Below are 20,025 nucleotides of genomic sequence, written 5' to 3'. Positions count from 1 at the left end.
CCCGGAGATCTGTACATAGGTAGACAGAACCGTAAGAGGGAGGGAGGGGACGAAGGGTATAAGACGACCGGGTCTTCTCCGATGAAATAGTCCCATTCTGAAAGCCAAGCACTCTTCTTGTTGAGACTCTCTCCGAGGAACAATCGCCGACGCCAAGTCCATCTCCCAAAACAACAAGTTGACGGACAGCCACGAAGACAAACGACGACAACCAGGAGAGACTTCGCAAACCACTTCCGAGATGGCTTCCCCCGACGGCCCCCAGCCCACGCGCGTCGGCTTCATCGGCCTGGGCGCCATGGGCTTCGGCATGGCCTGCAACCTCCTCAAGAAGCCCTCGTACCGCGTCCAAGGTCACGATGTCTACGCCCCGAGCGCCGAAAAGTTCGTAGCCCAGGGCGGTTCTGCCGCCGAGTCGCCCAGAGAGGTGGCCAAGACCAGCGATATCCTGGTCTGCATGGCCGTCAACGCTCAGCAAATCGATGACATTCTCTTCAACCATCAAAAGGGCGCCCTGCAAAGTGAGTTTCTTTTTGGATGGTGCTTGTCATTTCATGTCACCAGAGAGCCATCCCTGGTCATGCCAAGATGCTAAGCTTCACCCCCCCTAGCATTACCGGAGAATGCAACCGTGCTGCTCTGCTCAACCGTTCCGCCCACGTATCACGAGACGCTATCGTCTCGCATCGCCGCGGCGGGCCGGTCAGACGTCCTCATCGTCGACAGCCCTGTCTCCGGCGGCACGAAGCGCGCAGCCGACGGCACGCTGAGCATCTTCGCCTCGGGTTCCCCCGAGGCCCTGCAGCGCGCCGATGGAATCCTGCGCGACATGTCGGAGAAGCTATACATCATCCCTGGCGGCCCGGGCGCGGGGAGCAAGATCAAGATGGTCAACCAGCTACTCGTCGGAACGCATATCGCTGCGGCCTCCGAGGCTATGGGCCTGGCGGCCAAGGCCGGCCTCAACACCCGTGAGGTGTACAATATCATCACAAACGCCGCCGGCAACTCGTGGGCTTTTGAGAACCGCGTGCCGCACATGCTGGATGGCGACTGGACGCCACTCTCTGCCCTCAACATCTTCGTCAAAGACATGGTGAGAAAACATATCTCATCCCCTCTTAATGGTTGGACCCGGGCTAACAAGCGTGCACAAGGGCATCGTCGTATCTACGGCAAGGACTCTGCAATTCCCAGTACCTCTCGCATCCGTCGCGGAGCAGCTGTATATTTCGGGTGCTGCCCACGGCTATGGCGCCGAGGACGACTCTGGTCTCGTCCGCGTCTTCCTCCCCGGCGCTCAAAACATTGTCAAAGAGCAGGCCCAGGCTGTCAAGCTGACGACCCAAGAGAAGCTGACGCCGAGCAGCACGCCTCTGGAAATCTCAAAGATTGGCATGGTCGGCTTGGGAGCCATGGGCCAGGGCATGGCCGGCTCGCTCCTTCGTGCCGGCTTCGCTGTCCACGGCTACGATGTCTACGAGCCCGCCGTTGACAAGTTCGTGTCCAACGGAGGCAACGCGTCCAGGGCCGCCAGTCCCGCCGAGGCCGCCAAGGGCGCAGACATCCTGGTTCTGATGGTACAAAACGCGGCGCAAGCTGATGACGTCCTGTTCGGCTCCGGTCACGCCGCCGATACTCTACCCGACGGCGCCATTGTCATCCTGAGCTCGACGGTGCCACCCTCGTTTATGAGAGATCTGGAGAGCAAACTAACAAACCTCGGCAAGGGCATCAGTCTCATCGATGCCCCGGTCAGCGGCGGCGTCGTCCGCGCTGCAAATGGCACTCTCACAGTAGGCCGTCCTCCTTCATCACGGGCGCGATTATTATGCTAACGGTTGGAAACAGATCATCTGCTCTGGCGATGATGCAGTGCTCTCCAAGATCAATGGCCCACTGCTGGCCATGACGGGAACTTCTAGCAATCTATGCCACGTTCAGGGAGGTGTTGGCGCTGCTTCTTCCGTCAAGTTGATCAACCAGCTGCTGGCCGGCGTCCACATCGCCGCCGCTGCCGAGGCGATGGCGTTTGCCGCCCGTCTCGGCCTCGACACAAGGCGCGCATTCGAGATCCTCGGAAGTGCCGCCGCGTGGAGTTGGATGTTTGAGAACAGAGTGCCACAGATGCTCGACGCCGACTGGACACCGCACTCCGCTCTCGCAATATTCGTCAAAGACCTCGGTATTGTCCTCGACGAAGCGAAACGCCTTACGTATTTCGCCCCCATATCATCTGCGGCACACACCCTGTACCTTTCGGGCGCCTCGCATGGGTGGACGAAAGAGTCCGACGCCGGTGTTGTTCGGTTGTGGGAACTGGCCGGGCTATCTGTCTCGGGAAACGCTGGACCCAAGGCCCAAGAAACCACCCAAGAAGCTCAGGAGGATGAGGAGGAGGTCGAAGCAGGCCAGGAGAAGGGCCTTCCGGCACAAAAGACAATTGAGTCGCTGCCCAATGAATACTCGGGAGACGTCATCAGCTCGACGCGGAAAGTGGTCGACAATGGCGAAGTCCCGGTTCTCGTGGTGCTCGATGATGATCCAACCGGCACGCAAACCTGCCACAACATCGACGTCCTGACTGTCTGGGATGCCGCAACTCTGGAATATGAGTTCAGCCTCGACCCCAAGGGCTTCTTCATCCTGACCAACTCGCGAGCCCTGCCTTCGGCCGAGGCCAAGCAGCTCATCTTCGAGATCTGCCAGAATGTAGAACTAGCAGCGGAGAAGTGTGGCAAGGCGTTCGAGATTGTCCTGCGCGGAGACTCGACCCTTCGAGGCCACCTCCCAGAAGAGCCACAGGCGGCCGAAGAGGCGCTCGGCAAGTTTGATGCGTGGGTTATCACACCCTTCTTCTATCAAGGCGGCCGATACACCATCAACGACGTGCACTACGTCAAGGAGGGCGATGTGCTGGTGCCTGCCAGCCAAACGCCATTTGCCCAAGACGCCACGTTCGGGTACAAGAACTCCAACCTGCGAAAGTACGTCCTCGAGAAGTGCGGTTCACGGTTCGATGAGTCGTCGTTCCTTTCCGTCACCCTGGATGATATTCGTGTTGGGGGTCCCGCAGGTGTCACCAAGAAACTCCTGTCGGTGGCGCCCGGCTCCAACACGGTTGTCATCGTCAACGCTGCAGCAGAGTCGGACATGCATGTTTTTGTGGCGGGCCTTCTCGAGGCCGAGAAGGAGGGAAGACGGTACCTGTACCGCACAGGTGCCGCCTTCGTCTCCTCCCGCCTGGGGATCACGGGAATCCCGCCCCTGACAATGGCGGATCTCGGGGTATCGGTCAAGGCGGGGACCAAGCAGCCAGGCGGATTGATTGTGGCCGGCTCGTACGTGCCTAAGACGACAGCACAGCTCAAGGTGCTCCGAGAGAGGCGAGGCGACAAACTGACAGTCATCGAGCTCGACGTTGCCGGACTGATCGAATCGGAAGAGGCGGCCGAGAAGGTTGTCACGGCTGCAGCGGCCGAGACGGCGTCGAAGCTGACTGCCGGCGAGGACGTGCTCGTCATGACGTCGCGAAAGCTGATCAAGGGCGGCGATGCGCTCAGCTCGCTCCAGATCGGATCCAAGGTCGCGCGTGCCCTGGTTCAGTTGGTGGAGAAGATTGACGTTCGACCGCGGTATCTGATTGCCAAGGGCGGCATCACCTCATCTGATGCGGCGACCAAGGGGCTGAAGATGAGACGGGCGCGCATCCTGGGCCAAGCTGCGCCTGGTGTCCCGCTCTGGAGGTGCGATGAAGAAACGAGCCGGCATCGCGGAGTGCCATACGTCGTGTTCCCGGGCAATGTTGGCAGTGACAGCACGCTCGCCGAGGTTGTCGAGTCGTGGTCGATCGAGAATGTGGCGTAGTTGTAGGTGTTGTAGTTGTTGTGGCTTCTTGCTTTTCTTCTTCTTTTCTTTGCATGGCAGCGGGGAAAGCGTGGCATGGTGTAGGACGTATTTGGATACCAAGCAACAAATGAGGCGTAATTCTTTCCAGCAAATAAGTTTAATCTTGACGACGATGAACGACGACTTGTCGATGTTGTGCAGAAGGAGGACGACACGGGAGGGAATTCGGTGATAATCGGCGATAAGTAGATGACATAATCAAATGACATAATCTGATGACATAAGGTACAGTGTAAACAATTCCAGAAACCCACGTCATGACAGTGCCCAGACTGTGAGCCTACACTCAGACTCGAAAGATCCACATTGTCCATTTCCTCCAATCACATGCGGGATAGACGAAAGCTGACTCAGCTTGGGGCTTGTTCTCCCAGGCTCCCATCGTCTGGAATATCTCCAAGCTAAACTCCAAAGACCACGAGCTGCATCTTTCGTGGGGTGTCATCTGGACTTGATGCAGCTATTCGCGTCAAAACCAGTCTGCACGTATCACTCGCTATCTTGACGTGCACCTCGCTCTCCCATCGCAGGATCCTATTCTCCACGTCATGACTCATCCGCCCCAATATTCCCTCGCTCCCCCATTTGGCTTAACGACACATCATCATCTCGTCTTGCCACCAAGCTGAATCGAGCTAAACATCACCGTCTATTCTATAAAAAATAAGACACAGAGTACAAATCAGAAGCCCTTGTAAACAACACCGCGCACCTATCTATGGCCCAGAATGGATCCCGCAAGACTTCGCCTCCGTCCGAGAGCGTCACGGAGCCCCAAGACCTACTCAAGACGGCCGAGGATCTCATAAGGCGAAGTGGGAAGCTGTGCGAGGAGCTTCAACAACTTCGTTTTGCCGTGGAGGCCCAAGCTACGAAAGTCAACAACCACTGGCATGCTTACATCCCCGGCTTCAGCACCTTTTGGCAGGCCAACATGACCCAGCATCACCGCGCCGAGTCCCTGTTGCAGCGATGCCAAGAACCAAGCGAGCCCGGCTCGGAAGCCGAGGGATCCATGCTTCGGGATTTTAGGCTGCTGGAAGGGGAGCTGTCATCGTATGAGAACCACTGGTCCGCCATCAAGAAATGCCGTTCCGTCACCTGGTTCCGCTTCGCCGTGCCCTACGCAAAGCAGAACGTTCAGACCTCTGTTTTCATCAGCGCCATCGTTGAGAACGGGCATGAGTGGATGAGGGTCCTCAGCACGACCGAGCGAGCACTGTTGGTCCAGATGGCCGAGGCAGACTTCCCCTGGGATGAACCTGAGGATGAGGACGATGATGATCCGGGGCTGGCCGAGGTCCTCGACGACGAAACGCAAATCGAGGTCCTAAAGTGCGCCAAGCAGCTCTTGACGGCTGCTCGCGATATTCACGGGGGATATCGTCACCGGATACGCATCGTCCTCCCCAATATTCATCTCGGCAAAGTCCCTGCGATAGACAGGCTCTTGAAAGGCATTGAGAGTCTAGGTGACGACGCGATTTCCCTCGCTCTGGAATGCGCCGACGAGAGCCAGACCGCGCCTCCGCCTCTCGAGACCGCTGTATCAAATCTTCTCAGTCTCGGAAACACAACAAGCACGCCGCCGCTGACGCCGGTCCTCAATATTGACACATCTATTTTCGTCGCTTTGACGACGGACATCTCTCACAATGAGGGCTCACAGAGGAAATGGCGGCCCAAAATCCTCGAAGACGTCGCGGACGAGGCAGAGCACGGTCCCAGGCTCCCAAAGTCCCTTTACCCCGTCCTTCGCGGCCACACGCTCGTCTGCACTCGGGAAGCCGCAGAAACGTGTCTTCGAATGGTGTACGACGCATCTACCGAGTCAGAGGTCGCCAGGCTGGAAGTTCTCTTGGGCCAGGAGACTCTCCGAGGGAAGCAGGATGATAAAATGGCCTTCCTCGACCGTGTCCTGCGGCAAGACGGGTGGCCCATGGAGGAAAGAGACGATGAGTCAACAGAGAGACGGCGCCGGAATCTCATCGCCGAACTGCAGAAGCTCTCTTGCCATAAAGTGCCAGACGACTTGCAGCTGCCGATCCGCATTGTCGAAGACTTCCGCAGGGAACACGTTCAAGAGGAGATACGCAAGGGAACGCTGCCAAGGGTAGTTATGGCGGTGGAACCGACCCTCAACGAGACCAACTGCTCGTCTTTTCTGTTTGGCTGGAAGACGGGCCACACAACCATCACCTGCAACCGCCACGCCGTGAGACGGCTGGGCAATCTTGTCAAGAAGCTGCGGTGGTCTCGAGACGCGGAGACGGCCCCCATTGTCGCCCTCGATTGGGCTCGTGGGCTGGCCAAGATTCCGTTCCCTGGGGAGTTGCTGGTGGATGCGCCCATCGAAGCCGTTTCCACTGTGTGAAATTGACGAGCCATGAAGCCCAAGTACCTCGAGTGTTGCGGCTGGACTAAGGATATTCTCTGCAAAAGAATTGTGAATACATACGGATTTATTTCCCGGCAGTAAATAAACACGATGGGTTCTCATGGGGGAGATACATGGCCAATGGAGCCCAGGGAAGGGAAAGCGCGAGGCTTCACGAGGATCTCAGAAGAGATAAAGGATACCGCCGTTTCAAGAAGATGGGCGCGGGGTTTCCTAGATGAAGTGGTTGCTCGCGCAATCTCCGCTTGGAGGATCGCGACCTGGACGACATTTGTCAGCTGAATCCTTTGGATGCAGGCGGGAATTTGTCAGCCGGCGAGTTCCTCGGAGACAAAATCAACTACATATTCTCTAAAGAGTTCTTCTATATCGATTCGCAGTATTCCTGTAGCGGCCTTGAAGACAACTGTGCGTCTGAATCTAGATACAACCAAGACCATGCCTTCTGTTCCCAATACTCCCGAGGAGGTGCTCGCATGGCTCCGACGGGTGAGTTTGGCCCTCCTGCTACCAGTACCTAGCTCGCTCCTCGGTTCCCATGCTCATACACCAAAATCAAGTCCCACGAAGTCCACGACTCTCTGAGTGTTGCGGAGTTCCACGAAATTTACTCGCAGGATGCCCAAGTCAAGTTTGCCAACTATCCCGTCGCCGAGGGGCTGGACGCCATCAAACAGTCCTTCATCCCCACCTTTGAGAAACTTGCCTACATGAAGCATCTCATTCACCAAGCGGGTAAGTCGCAGCACCCCTTGGATACCCCTTGGACGACGGCCTTTGAGTTCGGGGTCGTGAGCCATCGAGACACAGACAGCCCTGACAGCGCATAGACAAGGTGGATGATAGAGTCTGGCTCACCGTGGACATAACGTACCGTGTCAAGGGCGACCCCGACAGTGAGAACATAACCATACCGGCTGCTGGTTTTGCCACTGTGGTCACGGAGGGAGAAGAGGCCGGGAAGATTAAACGGTTCGAAGTCTACATCGACAGCGCCCCGCTCCTCCAGAAGATGGAAGCGGTTGCAAACATAGAGCACGGGAAGTGAGTAGGAATGAGAGAGGGTCATCGAAATACATGAATGAGAATCACGAGTCGACGATATTCGGACCGTAATTTGTCGAGCTGCTTGGGGGGGCTGAGCGTTCACAACCCCGTAATTATGAGGAATTGTTTGCGAGAAACCGAAAAACGCAGCCAGGCTTGCATAATGCGCCACCTTCGTAAGAACTAAGGCATTTACTTTCTTAATGTCTGCGCACAGCCGAATGTGCTGCAGATTTGCCAGGTCAACCACCCTGTCGACTGCCATCGTGCGTTGATTCCCCCTCAGCTTCAGGTTTGTGTCGTGCATCAAGTTGAGATCATCGTCCGTTCAGGCCATTCTTCAAACTATGAAGTGTTTTAGATCAGACCGAATAGACAACCAAGTACACTTTAGGTCTACCAAGTCAACTGAGTCTAGAGCATTCCTAGTTCACTGTGCAATCGCCCTTTGCCTAGTTAGAGTCTATGCCTGAGGTGAATTTAATGTTGGTAGCAAAATTGCTACCGCAGTAGTGGCAGAAATGGAACATAATTAAGATCAGACTGTTACCAGATTGTGCGTTCAGAAACCTTTATGAACACGGTAACCCCAGCTGACGGCCGCGGCTTGGACTTCCCCTCGACCACGCCCCGAGGAAACCAGTCACCAGCCTCAGGAACGTTAGTCATTTGCCCTCCTTGCGCAGTGCCCCATCCTGGTTCTCTGGGTTCAGAGTTTCGTGGCTTCATGGTAAGCCACCGTCGTCCCCAGCCTGGTTGCCATCAGGGCCCCTCGCTGATGGAGATAGGTTTTCAACCTACTACATAATGGCGTCCTTCCCGCCTCCCCAATACACCATCGCCTCATCCACCGCCATCATACAAGCTTCTTCTTCTACAGCGGCTCATTCACAAACGAAAAATAGTCAAGACAAACGCACAAATCAATAAAGACCTACACAGAAGGTCCGTTCTTTAGCCGGACATGGACCTCACGCGTCGGCCAACCGAACACGAGCGCGACCGGTTTTATAACGGCCTTTTCAGTCTTCCCAAGCTCGTAGCACGGTCCAGCTTCACTCCGTTCAAGTACGGGTGGGACGATTGGTCATCACCAACGAAAACTCTGGCTGTCGTCGACGAGCATGCCATAGTCAGCCAATGGAATGACGAACCTTCCCCACTGAGAAACCAAATACTGGGTATTCTCGCCCGGGAGAAGGTCAACTGGCAAGCAATCGATATCGTCCGCATCGGGTACGTCGGTGAAGAGATGCCTGTGATTGTTTCGATCTCTGTCTTGCCAGACACCCTGTCGTGGGAGATGGGCAACCAGGTTGCCTTCCACTGCAGAAACGCCCTTGTTGAACATGGACTTGACGATGTTCACTGCGAGATCAAGGAGTCGATGCTGGTTAACCTCGCCTCCAGTCCTGCGGTCCTGCAGCAAGATTCTCATCAGCACCGTCCCTTTTTGAGATCTTACATGTATGAGCTTGCTGACCAACTCGGCACGAGCATCGCCAGCCTGGACCAGCCCTACCGCGAAGGCACAAAAGGCATCTACTTGCGCAGAGCCGGTGGCGAACCTGACGAGGTGTTTGCCTTGACGTGTCGACATGTCTGCTATGACGAGTCTGAAACAGGCTGCCTTCTGCCGAGAGAAAAGTCGTTGCCTGGCAAGTCTGTTATCCAGCTGTCAGAGAGGACCAGAAAGGCCTTGGTGGCAGACCTTGAAGATCTCAAATACCAGTCGGTCAAAGTGCTCCGCGGAGAAGGGAAGGCCGAGGGAGAATCCCACGACGACAAGATTATCACCGAATGCCAGCGAAATGTGAACGAGATCAGCGCCGTCTTACAGCACTTTACCCTTCGCGAGGCTTTGGAGGCCAGGGTTCTTGGCGACGTCGCGTACGCCAGCGAGTACGCAGTGGGAAGTTCGGGACATCTCAGCGATTGGTGCCTCATACGGTTGAGAGCTGACTCTCACGAGAGACGCCTTTCCGAGCTTTCCAACCGCGTCTACATCGACGGTAGAGAGCTGGAGAGTCATTTTGGAGCTTTAGTTCTCTGCATCAAAGACCTCGACCACGACGGTACTCTCCATATACAGGGCATCGTCGCGGCTTCCGAGTTTCAGAAGCCGACGAGGAGTTGTCGCATCGTAGGAATGAGCGGCCGAACATCGGGAGTAACTTTCGGGGAAGTCAACCAAGTCAAGTCCGTCGTCCGCAGGGTTGCCCACGACGGCACCCCATTAATCTCCCGGGAGTTTGGCGTTGTGGCAGAGAGAATGCAAAAATACGACCACTTCGCCGGGAAAGGCGATTCCGGTGCTTGTGTCTTCGACCTAAAGGGAAGGGTTGTTGGTATGGTGTCGGGAGGCATAAAGCGCGAGGAAGTGCTGAATGAGGACCATGACTATATTCATAACCTGCCGGCGGACGTGACATATTTTACCCCTATGGAATCGATTCTGGCGGATATGGAGGCTTGCGGGCTGTCGATGGAGATCGTGTGAACAAGGGCAGAACAAACTGCCCAGCTGTGAAGCCACACAGCTCGAATACCGTCCCGTGAGGGTAATTTCATCAAGATTAGAAGCTAATACTGCAATCGCATAATGATTGGTACTTGTGATCCCGAAATCCAAATCTCTTTCATCGCCCACTGAAAAAACACCCCTGTCCGTCCCAGAAGCCATCCGCTATGACATTCTCTGCAGTTCGGGGAGAATTACGCCTGGAATTCGCTTCTTGTCGTCGGTAAGCTGATCAAAACACCTAGTGAGCCACAGACTGTCGACCCGGTTGCCTGAAAAGTCCAATCTGAGCTCGAGGCTGAGAGTGTTGACTTGTGAAATGTTTAGCGTTTGGCGTTTGGGGGCACATGATCTTTCTGCGGGACTGGAGAGGGATCGAGGCGAGTCTGCGGGACGCATTTGCGACAACATGGTGTTTCTTTATAGTTGCAACGATTTAAGTCCACTGTGGTGGTATTTCGGCTTTTTTATTAGAATCATCTTGTATTATAGCTGGCTCCTTTTGTGACGAAATCAGAATGATGTTGAACGAAGATGGATGGTGCTGGCGTCGGGTTATTACTAGGTGTATGGTGGGCAATCTGAACACCCGTAGTTGGATGAAGACCGGAATAGGCTATGGCCACACTCTGTATTCCCCCCCCCCCCCTGTATGCAAGCTGAGAGCTGGCTGCGTTTTATGTTTGGAAAATGAGGGGATCTCTATCTATACCCCCTCTCAGGACTGAGGAGGAAGTTGTGTTGTTGGACATCATTTGGGGGATGTTCCCCAATACCTAATTTTTGATCTGAACGATAGGATTTTGTTGCCTGGTAATGAGGTACGAATGTCTGTCTCTCGATCTAGGGATCACTCTCAGGGGCTGTTGTGCTGGATGACTGAAGATTCATCCCCCGTGGCTTGACCAAGGCATCACGCTTCTGTTCTCTTCCCGGTACCCTGCCCTAAATCTTGGCCTTAGCCTTTCCAGACCTTGTCACCTATTAAGATCCGGCTGCCTCGTCCTATGTATAATTTCACTAATACGTGCGATGACGTGTACCCCATATGTGAGCTCTTGCAGTGCTTACCATCCACACAGGTTCCTCCCGTTGCAAGATAGACCGGATTGTCACTTTGGGAACAGCTGCCTCTGCCAATCATCACCTACTTGTAATCAAGGCCTCTAAAACAACTTCTCGATGTCTTCAATTTCCGTGCGTGCTTCCTGGCTCCCCTTGTGACAAACAGAACTTGGTATGTACCAATGACCGTCGACTCGACGTCCTGTGGCAGCCATTTCCACTTTTAGCTTTCGCTCAACTTCTTCCTTATCAGACAAGCCAGCAGGCACGACTTGCTCCTTGTTTGAAAGTGGCTGGCCTGCCGTATTTCTTCCCACTTTCTGAAAAGGGCAATACGCGCATCGGCTGTGCTCTGAATTCAGTCGAGTTAGTGGAACTAACGCATGCTACGTGGTCTATTAGGTTTGCTCTAAATTATGTACTGGCTTGAAGCTTGGCCTGAACGGAAGCTGATCTCAAGTTGATGCACGACTTGACCCGGAGGCTGAGGAGGTCAACGCACGATCGATCGGGCTTAAGGGGGCTAGCGACGGGTTCAAGAAGGGAGGTGAAATCGCTCCTCGGACATACTCATTACTATGAGCGCGGGAAACCCAAGCTGGCCGTAGATTCTCTGGGAGTGAGGATCGTCGACCAGTTGAATGGACCATAGCTCTGCCCTCGGAGCAACCGATTCCAGCCACCCCAGCCCGGAACACCATAGAGATTATCGCGAAACTGTTCCGTAAAGACCCTAATATCATTGTTCATATCTTGCGGGAGATGACTGGAGGAAGAAAACATCGACCCCTACTCTAGCCTCAGACTTTGGGAGTCATGAAAATGGCAGTCAGTCCTACCGGATGTACGATGATTCTGTTCAACTTCGGCACCACCTGAAGCGACTTGAGGACAGAGACCACCTGGTGGGACTCGGGACTGGCGCTCTTGATACATACAACAAGGACCTTCGCCTTCCACAGGTTCGACGATATGGGTGTTTGACGCTACATTGCACCTGCAGACTGGGCGCGGAAACAGGCGTTTTCCTATTTTCGAGAGGGGCCTAGGTGTCACAAGGTCTCGGGCAAGGCGGACGGTGAGAGGGCCACACCGGGAAGAACATGGTTGTAACCAGTAGAAGGCAAACTTGCCTCCATGGTTCGATAACTAGCCACACCAATGCCTGGATCTTGGCCAGACGAGAGCCGCAACTCTGGATGGACTTGGAATGACAGGGAAGATCCGGAGAGACGCTGGAGCATCAAAGAATGGCACTGCTTTCAATATTTCCGGGTTCATCGGGAGCTAGTGAGTTTAATTGGCAATGTGTGAGATCTTGGCGTGATGGGTCCCGCACTACCACCTTGTTGGAACGACCTCAATTTCCCAGAGATTAGGACGCATTTGAAAAGGTCAAGCGATGTTGGATCTTTCGTGTTTGTCTATGACCACACGTATTCCGAAACAGAACCTTCAATCTGAAGCTCCTAAATCACTTCGGGCCTGGCCAGAGCCAGGGATAAAGCCGCTTGCTCGCTGTCGGAGATGAAATTCCCATTCCCCTTTCTTTTTCTTGCCGAGGGAGGCTTGGATATCAACCTTTTGAGGCGCACAAAGCTGCGGCTGACCTTCTCCCATGTTGCACAACCTTGCCTTGGCTACGTGTCTCGGGTTTCCTCATGTGGCAGGCAGGTTCTGGGTCGGTCTCTGGCTTTTCGCAATTTCGTGTATCCTCCTTGTGCCGCAAGTGTAATATCGGCCAAGTGCACCGGTGAAGATCTAAGCAATCGGGTAGCAGTGGGTAAGTTCTTTTGGCATGCAACGGGAACGTAGGGAGAGCCTGTAGAATTAAATTCCGCCAATGCGTTCTCGCCGTCAGTTAATCGTCATGTCAGGCAGACATTGATGCCTGAATGCTGCATACATGACTGCTTTACCCCCCCTCAGATCATGGGATCTCTCGAGGGGCTGGGGCTTGGTATCCCTTGCCCCCATCATCATGAGTCCTAACGCCGCCTTCCAGATGCCTGTAAACTGCCAGTTTCGTATGCCAGGTGCATCAATTGGCGTGGATAATGTCTTCCAGGCGGTAGCTGTAGAAGAGGGCCCGGTCTTCCGATCGAACAGTTATCCTGGGAGCCAATCAGGCATGGCAGTGATCCATCACCGAAATCTCGGCATGTGGCCCAACTGTCCCTCAGCAGCAAAAGGGCCGTTCCAATGGGGACCGAAACGACACCAAACCCCCATCTGGCAATGCGTACGTGCGAATCAAAGAAAATGAAGAGCTGGTTAGCCGGCAGCAAGAGAAAACTAAGTAAACCCTCATCAGTGTTATTGCGGTCAGGCGGGAATGCCCATTCGAACGGATCCTTGTCGTAACTGCGGCACTCCTCGATGTGCATACTGCCCGGTGACCAAGATAAGAGTCAGGGCACATGACCAAGTCTTCAAGGCAGGGCTGGAGACGATAGAAGAGGGTGTCGACAACTTAGAAGATGGTGTGCGGTACCAAGTGGCTGTGCTCGTATGGATTCTATCTCCCCAACACCGCCTTGAGCACTGATTTGCTAACCTGTCTCTAGGAGAGCCAAAATCTGGCTGCCATGAACCGAGGCTAGCTTTAAAGTACCGTGCCTGATTCTTCGACAGCGAGTCGAGAGAGGGGGGCTTGATGTGAGGGTGCTCTACGTATTTGACCCGATCGGGTGAAGCCGGGTTGTTTCCCAATACACGTTTATTGTCGCATTTCGAGAACCTGACGCATGACTTCACCCATCACTACCAGCTCATCTCAACGTCAACGGAATAATCGAAGGGGCCTATCGCCGCCTAGGTTCCTTGAAGAAAAAAGAAGAAAAAACCCCCATCGATTATATAGGCTCGATGATCAATCCAATCTTTTAGGTTCATCGAAAACAAGAGACCATTGCCAATAGACCTCAAACCTGCCAGACTAGTAACAGTCGTAGTTTTTGAGATGGTATGTGATGACACCGTCGCTGATTCCTATGGTAGTTGTGATGTGGCAACCATGTCCGACTGATGAACAACGCATATCGATTTTTGTCCTATCGTCTCGCCCGTGAAAGTCGCCTCGGATTTGCGATGAACGTAAGCCCTGATGGTTGCCTACTCTGATTTATTGCAATCAAATCTTGGGCACTGGTCGCCTGGCCGTTGGGCAACATATCAGAAGCGTCGATCGTAGGGGCCAGCCATACATCGGGAATATCTGGCGGCCTTTTGTCGTTGAGCCCAAGCCCGTGAACCAATCGGCTGGTCTTGAGCAGTCGACATTGTGCCCAATACTAACAAAGCCTTCGTTGGGAAGTCCGAATACATAAGAAGCTTAACACCGCCGCCGCCGACTAAATGAAGATAACACCAACCCATCCGCCAGTTATCATTCCCCTTCTCGGTTGAACTTTTACCATGAAGCGCCACCGAATCATTCTAGATACAACCTCATCATACCGATTCTGTCCAGATTTGGCCTGAGCAACATCTATGCGCCCCCATAGGATTCAAGGGTTTTCCCTCCCAGACTTTGACTGGGACCATGAACCAATTCCATTCGAGTCGGAGAATGAGTTCCTTGTGGAAGAAAACTGGGACCCGGAGGAATCCATTCTCGATATTTTTCTCGCCATTGGAAAATATTCGCAAAGGATACACTACGAGAGGTCTGTTTTGAGCTCGATATGCAAAGAGAAAGTGTTAGCGGCGCTTCGACAAGGGTCCAACAAAGCACCAGCAGCCCTTGGCGCATGGCTAGATGAAAGAAGTCGGGGAGGTGGTGGACCGAGAAGCGGCAGCGGTTCGGTATCCGCCAAGGAACTTTACCAGAAGCTCAAGTTGAAGGTTCGTTTAGTGTTTAAACATCTTCCTGACAACTGTATGCCGGATTCCAACGGAACTAATGTTGTGGTAACACAGCGTTTTGGGGAGGATGATCAACCCGACGTGGATACAAGAAGAATGTTAGTGTTGGTCCTGATGTCTGAGTTGCCACATCATTGCTAAGCTCTTCTCTGATACCACAGTCACATACCCAACCCCGACTCATGGACTGTGGCAGCGTTAGTTCTCACGGCATCCAGGACACTGGCTCCAGTGATTAGCAATCTTCTTTGGAGGCACTTCACATCACATCGGTCGTTTAAGGCAACATTTACTGTGAGAATAGAGCACTCGTCGTCCTCATTTTCATAGACATTACTTCGGTTTGCTGACACGGATTGCTTCGCAGCCGGGAGCTTTTGCTTTCAATCTTGAGTTTCACATGCCTTATTTCGCATGGCGAAGGCATGTCAAGCCTCGAACCGACAGCCGGAAAAGACCTGATGGATCGCCATGCAGGAAGTGGATTGATTTGTCCTTCTTAACAGGCAAAGACACTTCGAAGGTGGACGGTAGTGCGATTAATTTTCTCTATGAAGCCCAGACATCAGTAGTTGTTGCAGGGTACAATAACAGAGTATGGACGGCAATTCTCCTCACAGACAACTACTTCGTGGATGACGATGCCGAAGTCATATTCAATGAGGATTCACTCCACTACCATGAGTATTCTTCAAAAGAAGACGGTATCTATCATGATGCTCTGACTGTTGCCGAGTTCGACGCCAACACTCCCATCTGGGATCCTCGCGAGTACTTTTGCACTGTCGTCAGAATGCGCTTGAATCAACTGCTAGAGGAATGGAGTAGTGTGTCCTCACATTTGAAAGCAGATATCGAGCCTTTTGTGAGCAAAACTCCGCTTTCCATGGAAACCTACAGATGAGAGCATTCCTAACATTGTTTCTTCAGGTTGAGAAGCCAAGCATCCCTTCCTTTAAGGAGCAGGTCTCTCTAGCGTCCGCTCAAACGCGGGCGAGAGCAGTCGAAAAGACCTATGAATGGGTCAATGACGTTGCTTTATTGTTGATCAAGCTCATCGGCACCCTCTCAAAGGCAATCGAGTCGTGGTCGTCATTTGCCACGGGGGACATCTACCACTTCGAGAAGAAGGCATCCAATCAGCTGCGAATTTCCATGCATCAGATTTATGGAATCTTTGATCAACTTGCCGAGATCTTGGTCGAGTTGAAAGATCTTCAAGGCAAGTCTGACTTTATAAAACAACAGGTGAGTTGGATGCTTCTGGAAACAAGAAGGACCGTACGAATTCTAACACAACTCTCTAACACTCAGCTGGATCGTTACATTCTCGTGGCTGGGAACCGAGCCGTTGTGTTTCAGAACTGGAACATCAGAATTGTAAGTGGCCGATAGAGGCCTAGAGACCTACGTATGATGACGGCTAATGGATAAGCAGCTGCACGTCGTCTCACCGCTTGCCATCGCGGCAGGAATCATGCAATCCAACGTAGTTTTTTTCCAGCCTGCATTCGTCTGCTTAGGAGCTTTGTACATGCTAGTTGGGCTGATGATGTATTTTGTCGAACCGGCTCTTACGTCTTATCATAATTTTGACCAGACGGCGAGACGTCGACGCCAGCCCTTATTTGCGGATACCGAGCACACCACGGAGCTTCTGGAAGTGCCATGGGACGCATCACCGATCACTTTCCCTGAACCCACATTTTCGAATGCAGCCATCCGGGAAAGAAGGAGGACGACGATATGAGATTTGCATGTTTCTGACCATGCCAGCTAGTCTATTCAAGAAGCAAGTCATAACCAAACGTACCATCCCGTACTTGTTAGTTAGGTTCAAGACTATGACGTCGCTAATTATACCAAAATACCAAAAAAGCTTGCGAAAGACAAGAAGAACGTCATTCTTTGCAGTGTGTCGACCGAGCATGAACCGAAAGCATATCACCAAGCTACAAGGTGAAAGCGCACAGCTTGAAACCCCTTTAATCCATCACTGTGCCAATTCTCTGGACTTGTTATTCTAGGTATATGTTCCGTAGCTCCGTAATACTTGCACAAGAGCAAAATACATTGAACGTTCAAGAACTCAACTCCCAAAGAGATTCTAGGACTTCTGCGTGGCTGAATGATGGAAAGCTGGCGGGGAGGAGAACTCTTTGGGGGTCCGGAGCAAGTCGATGTTGACAGCGCCCTGGCTGCGTCTCCCAAAAGACAAACAAAGGCGTGAGATCTTTCGAAACTTTGTATCCGTTCTTTTCAGGCCTCTATGTATCGGAAACCATGTCATTGCAGTCAGGTGTTAGGCATAAGTAGAGACAACGCCTTGAAAGAGAACAAATTTTGACGTAAAGACGTTTTTCGAAAAGTGCAGTGATTTCATGTGGCGCAGCTGACCTTCTGGATGTCGCAAAGCAAGTTGCAAGGTTGCTAAGGTGTTACTCCCCCTGGATCAAAACATAAAAAGCCGAATGATACCTGCAAAACAATGAAGCATGCTACAACATACAGACCACTAGAGACAACCCAAGAACAGAAACTCCTCAACGTATGTTCCAACCACAGTCATCCATACCAAAAAATTCCAGAGTGTGCCTAATACGAGACTATTTTCAAGGCCGCTTCTGTCAGCCAGTATCCTGTCCAGCAGTTTCCCGTACATGCGATGATTCGGATCGAGGAAACGCCTCACAGCTTGAGACTCTCATCTCCTTCCTCTTCAATTTAGCAAATACAACACGCATGGATCTGAAGGTTATTCTGGGAAGAATTCGCTTCTGTGACACAAAGCTCAGGAATGGCTTGATTAACCATGTCGCAGTTCCGATGACGAGAGCAAGTGCAAGGAAAGAAGCTAAAGAAGGCTTGACTCCGATGTCTATCTGCAAGATTCCGGCAGAAACGGCAAGAGGAGATACAACGTGGAGCTTGAAGAAGTTGAACTCTAGTTAGCAAGGGCTGAAAAAGCTGCATCGTTGAGGCATGTCTAGCAACTGATCTTGTGAAATCCCCGCGGGTCCATAGAGGAAGAACTTCAACCCACAATTGTGACGTTCCAGTGTTGTAGGCTGATTGCCCGGCCTCCGTCTACAGTCACGTGCAGCCCAATCTATGGATTGTGTAAGCTCATCTGCTCAAAATATTGACTCGTTTTGCCGTTTCAAAGCACGACTTTGAACGGGCTATGAGTCTGTTGGCAAGACCTACCTGTGATTTGAACTCTTCCACTAAGTTCTTCAAATCCTTGAAATCTTCAAGAAACCCATCAAGATCGTCCACTATGAGTTTTATCAGGTGGAGGGTGTTTTCTGTCCGGCTAGACAGGCCACCGTCCGCCCTGTTGATCAAACTTGCGTCGATGGCGTCAAACCTTCGGTAAGTTTTGATGGTCTTGGAAAGTACAGCTATGAGCTTGATCAAGAGATTGCTCGTCTGCCTGGCCCAAGCCTCATCTTTTTCAACTGCTTGCGAGTGACTATCGACTGTGCCGAGATTCATAGTTCCACGTAGGAGTGGAATGTGAGTGTTCTCAAGCTGGATTAAGCCACGAGACGGTAGTCAGTATACAACACAGAGCCGTTGGGGAAGCCTTGAGACTTGAATAACACGATTTCAAGGAAATTATAAGGTAGTATCCTGTTTTCATGCCTGTTGAGAACAGATTTGAAACAACGGATGTTTCCCCTAGGTTCTAACCCAAAAATCACGTCTTTTGCGTTCGGTGTTTGAGAATGAGTAGGAAGTAGTCTCTGGGATCGTTTGGAGATATGGCGTCAGCGGTTAGATTGCCAATGCTCAAAGGATCCAAGGGAGGGGTGGATTCATCAGGTGGACCGCGGTTGTCGTAATGTCGCAGCATGTCCTCGTTATACCCCAGGATATCGTCGTCATAGTAGTAAGTATCGTTGAGACAGACTGCTGTCCAGAAGTTTACGTTCCATCCGGTTATGAACATCGAGATGTGACACTCATGGAGAGCATCAGATGCTCCCTCATCTTTAGACCAGGTGTAAGACTTTGAGAGGAAAGAAAGATCGTGCGTTTTTCGGATCTGGCTGCCGCTGGAGGTGGTTCTGGCATCCCTCATTACTATTTTGCTTCGTTTTACCACAAAAAAAGGAATGCTGGCCTCGAATGCGAAGGTTCTCCCACCGAGCTATAGATGACTCGTCGTTAGGCCCAAGGAGGGAACCATTAGGGATTTCTTGCGTCACGGGGGGACGAAAATACGCACCCCAAACTCGACAGAAAGAGAGGCGTCTGCTTTCAGATGCCGGTAGATAATTTTCCTTATCATAGGGGTTTGTTGCTGTGATGACCTCAAGGCGAGCACACCTAATATTGTCGGATGTGGGTTCGGCAAGTATCTACATTTTGTCAATTGCGTCAAAGCATAGCCGTAACGACAGCACAATCTCACATGCGCCTGGTGTGTGCATCAACTTCGTTCGGCTCCGAGAAACGCTTTTGGCACTTTTGATTAGTTCTTCCTCTTAAATGCTTGAGACAATCACCGGGCTGATGTAGGGAGGCGAACCTTTCGACGCAACACTCTGTCGAAGCCTTCTGTCGACATAGCTCCGTTGTAAGAACGGCATTGGTATGAATCGCTGTTCCTGTCATGTATCCAAGCCGTCAGTCCGTTTGTGCCTTCATACTTTCCCTGGTTGATATTCTCAAGTGCGTTGGAGTGGAATATGCCTTCGAACGTGGTGAATTCGTAGTTCGAGGTGGAGGAATGGTCTGGTATATAAATGAAGTCCTCGAGCAGACTCCTGTCCACGGTGCTGCCTCTAGTCTGACCGTTGACGAAAGACTCATCCTCCCACTGCTCCGGAACACCTGAGCGGTCCCAGACGAAGGTGGGAGTATGGCTTGCCGGATTTGTTGTTGTGCGCATAGCTCATACAAGATAATGCACGATCCAAAGAGAAATCATTTTCAACGGATTCGTTTTGTAAAGCTGGGGAGAACTGGGGGCATGTTCTCCTATTTACATTTCTCATAATTACCGCCTCACTTGGTGCACCAATAGCATCAAGACTGAGACACATGTTGTACAGTAGCGAACCACTGCCCAACCTCTTTCCCGCCTCATTTTCCAAAGCATAGTCCTTCTGTATGAATGGAAGACTGAGATTCTCACAGTGCAGCACTGGAAGGAAGATGGAAGGGCGGCGAGTCACAGCGTCGGAAACGATGTCGCCAGTACGCTAGT

At 52.4% G+C, this 20,025-nt stretch overlaps 8 protein-coding genes across 8 annotated transcripts; 6 read left to right on the top strand and 2 right to left on the bottom strand.

Moving 5' to 3' along the window:
- The first annotated feature begins 59 nt into the window (after positions 1-59).
- Positions 60-4,129, top strand: CDEST_07076 (Putative 6-phosphogluconate dehydrogenase, NADP-binding, four-carbon acid sugar kinase). Its single transcript, XM_062923235.1, has 4 exons — positions 60-521; positions 612-1,096; positions 1,158-1,796; positions 1,852-4,129. The coding sequence occupies exons 1-4, from the start codon at positions 242-244 to the stop codon at positions 3,865-3,867; spliced, it is 3,420 nt and encodes a 1,139-aa protein (XP_062779286.1). The 5' UTR covers positions 60-241; the 3' UTR covers positions 3,868-4,129.
- A 207-nt stretch (positions 4,130-4,336) lies between these two features.
- CDEST_07075 (uncharacterized protein) lies at positions 4,337-6,514 on the top strand. Its single transcript, XM_062923234.1, has one exon. It carries the CDS (start codon positions 4,628-4,630, stop codon positions 6,281-6,283), a length of 1,656 nt encoding a protein of 551 aa, XP_062779285.1. The 5' UTR covers positions 4,337-4,627; the 3' UTR covers positions 6,284-6,514.
- Positions 6,515-6,745: 231 nt separating this feature from the next.
- Positions 6,746-7,355, top strand: CDEST_07074 (Putative NTF2-like domain superfamily protein; the record flags this gene model as incomplete). The annotated part of the gene is made up of 3 exons (XM_062923233.1): positions 6,746-6,796; positions 6,868-7,042; positions 7,138-7,355. The coding sequence occupies 3 exons, from the start codon at positions 6,746-6,748 to the stop codon at positions 7,353-7,355; spliced, it is 444 nt and encodes a 147-aa protein (XP_062779284.1).
- A 963-nt stretch (positions 7,356-8,318) lies between these two features.
- CDEST_07073 (Putative peptidase S1, PA clan) lies at positions 8,319-9,854 on the top strand (the record flags this gene model as incomplete). Its single annotated transcript, XM_062923232.1, has 1 exon — positions 8,319-9,854. One exon carries the CDS (start codon positions 8,319-8,321, stop codon positions 9,852-9,854), a length of 1,536 nt encoding a protein of 511 aa, XP_062779283.1.
- A 2,948-nt stretch (positions 9,855-12,802) lies between these two features.
- On the top strand, positions 12,803-13,842 carry CDEST_07072 (uncharacterized protein). Its single transcript, XM_062923231.1, has 3 exons — positions 12,803-13,182; positions 13,255-13,449; positions 13,508-13,842. Exons 1-3 carry the CDS (start codon positions 12,847-12,849, stop codon positions 13,541-13,543), a joined length of 567 nt encoding a protein of 188 aa, XP_062779282.1. The 5' UTR covers positions 12,803-12,846; the 3' UTR covers positions 13,544-13,842.
- A 478-nt stretch (positions 13,843-14,320) lies between these two features.
- On the top strand, positions 14,321-16,633 carry CDEST_07071 (uncharacterized protein). The gene is made up of 7 exons (XM_062923230.1): positions 14,321-14,786; positions 14,862-14,905; positions 14,969-15,101; positions 15,175-15,672; positions 15,738-16,055; positions 16,122-16,187; positions 16,246-16,633. Exons 1-7 carry the CDS (start codon positions 14,433-14,435, stop codon positions 16,555-16,557), a joined length of 1,725 nt encoding a protein of 574 aa, XP_062779281.1. The 5' UTR covers positions 14,321-14,432; the 3' UTR covers positions 16,558-16,633.
- A 1,208-nt stretch (positions 16,634-17,841) lies between these two features.
- On the bottom strand, positions 17,842-18,305 carry CDEST_07070 (uncharacterized protein; the record flags this gene model as incomplete). The annotated part of the gene is made up of 2 exons (XM_062923229.1): positions 17,842-17,916; positions 18,015-18,305. 2 exons carry the CDS (start codon positions 18,303-18,305, stop codon positions 17,842-17,844), a joined length of 366 nt encoding a protein of 121 aa, XP_062779280.1.
- A 185-nt stretch (positions 18,306-18,490) lies between these two features.
- CDEST_07069 (uncharacterized protein) lies at positions 18,491-19,753 on the bottom strand. Its single transcript, XM_062923228.1, has 4 exons — positions 19,345-19,753; positions 19,228-19,271; positions 19,042-19,174; positions 18,491-18,963 (listed from the first exon to the last, which is right to left on the bottom strand). Exons 1-4 carry the CDS (start codon positions 19,705-19,707, stop codon positions 18,511-18,513), a joined length of 993 nt encoding a protein of 330 aa, XP_062779279.1. The 5' UTR covers positions 19,708-19,753; the 3' UTR covers positions 18,491-18,510.
- Positions 19,754-20,025: the final 272 nt, after the last annotated feature.

The sequence above is a fragment of the Colletotrichum destructivum genome, chromosome 4, assembly GCF_034447905.1.
Source record: "Colletotrichum destructivum chromosome 4, complete sequence".
In the NCBI taxonomy this organism is placed as follows: Eukaryota; Fungi; Ascomycota; class Sordariomycetes; order Glomerellales; family Glomerellaceae; genus Colletotrichum; species Colletotrichum destructivum.
This window is presented reverse-complemented; position numbering and strand designations above follow the sequence as displayed.

What these genes read in the sequence shown, in the direction of transcription:
- CDEST_07071 (XM_062923230.1), top strand. Translation starts at nt 14,433, where the DNA reads ATGCGCCCCCATAGGATTCAAGGGTTTTCCCTCCCAGACTTTGACTGG. An exon ending in GACGTGGATACAAGAAGAAT is followed by an intron (nt 14,906 to 14,968) that starts GTTAGTGTTGGT and finishes CTGATACCACAG; the next exon opens with TCACATACCCAACCCCGACT. An exon ending in AAGCAGATATCGAGCCTTTT is followed by an intron (nt 15,673 to 15,737) that starts GTGAGCAAAACT and finishes TTGTTTCTTCAG; the next exon opens with GTTGAGAAGCCAAGCATCCC.
- CDEST_07069 (XM_062923228.1), bottom strand. Translation starts at nt 19,707, where the DNA reads ATGCGCACAACAACAAATCCGGCAAGCCATACTCCCACCTTCGTCTGG. An exon ending in GATGCACACACCAGGCGCAT is followed by an intron (nt 19,175 to 19,227) that starts GTGAGATTGTGC and finishes GACAAAATGTAG; the next exon opens with ATACTTGCCGAACCCACATC. An exon ending in CTCTTTCTGTCGAGTTTGGG is followed by an intron (nt 18,964 to 19,041) that starts GTGCGTATTTTC and finishes AGTCATCTATAG; the next exon opens with CTCGGTGGGAGAACCTTCGC.
- CDEST_07076 (XM_062923235.1), top strand. Translation starts at nt 242, where the DNA reads ATGGCTTCCCCCGACGGCCCCCAGCCCACGCGCGTCGGCTTCATCGGC. An exon ending in TCAAAAGGGCGCCCTGCAAA is followed by an intron (nt 522 to 611) that starts GTGAGTTTCTTT and finishes CACCCCCCCTAG; the next exon opens with CATTACCGGAGAATGCAACC. An exon ending in ACATCTTCGTCAAAGACATG is followed by an intron (nt 1,097 to 1,157) that starts GTGAGAAAACAT and finishes AGCGTGCACAAG; the next exon opens with GGCATCGTCGTATCTACGGC.
- CDEST_07075 (XM_062923234.1), top strand. Translation starts at nt 4,628, where the DNA reads ATGGCCCAGAATGGATCCCGCAAGACTTCGCCTCCGTCCGAGAGCGTC.
- CDEST_07072 (XM_062923231.1), top strand. Translation starts at nt 12,847, where the DNA reads ATGACTGCTTTACCCCCCCTCAGATCATGGGATCTCTCGAGGGGCTGG. An exon ending in AAACCCCCATCTGGCAATGC is followed by an intron (nt 13,183 to 13,254) that starts GTACGTGCGAAT and finishes AACCCTCATCAG; the next exon opens with TGTTATTGCGGTCAGGCGGG. An exon ending in GGTACCAAGTGGCTGTGCTC is followed by an intron (nt 13,450 to 13,507) that starts GTATGGATTCTA and finishes ACCTGTCTCTAG; the next exon opens with GAGAGCCAAAATCTGGCTGC.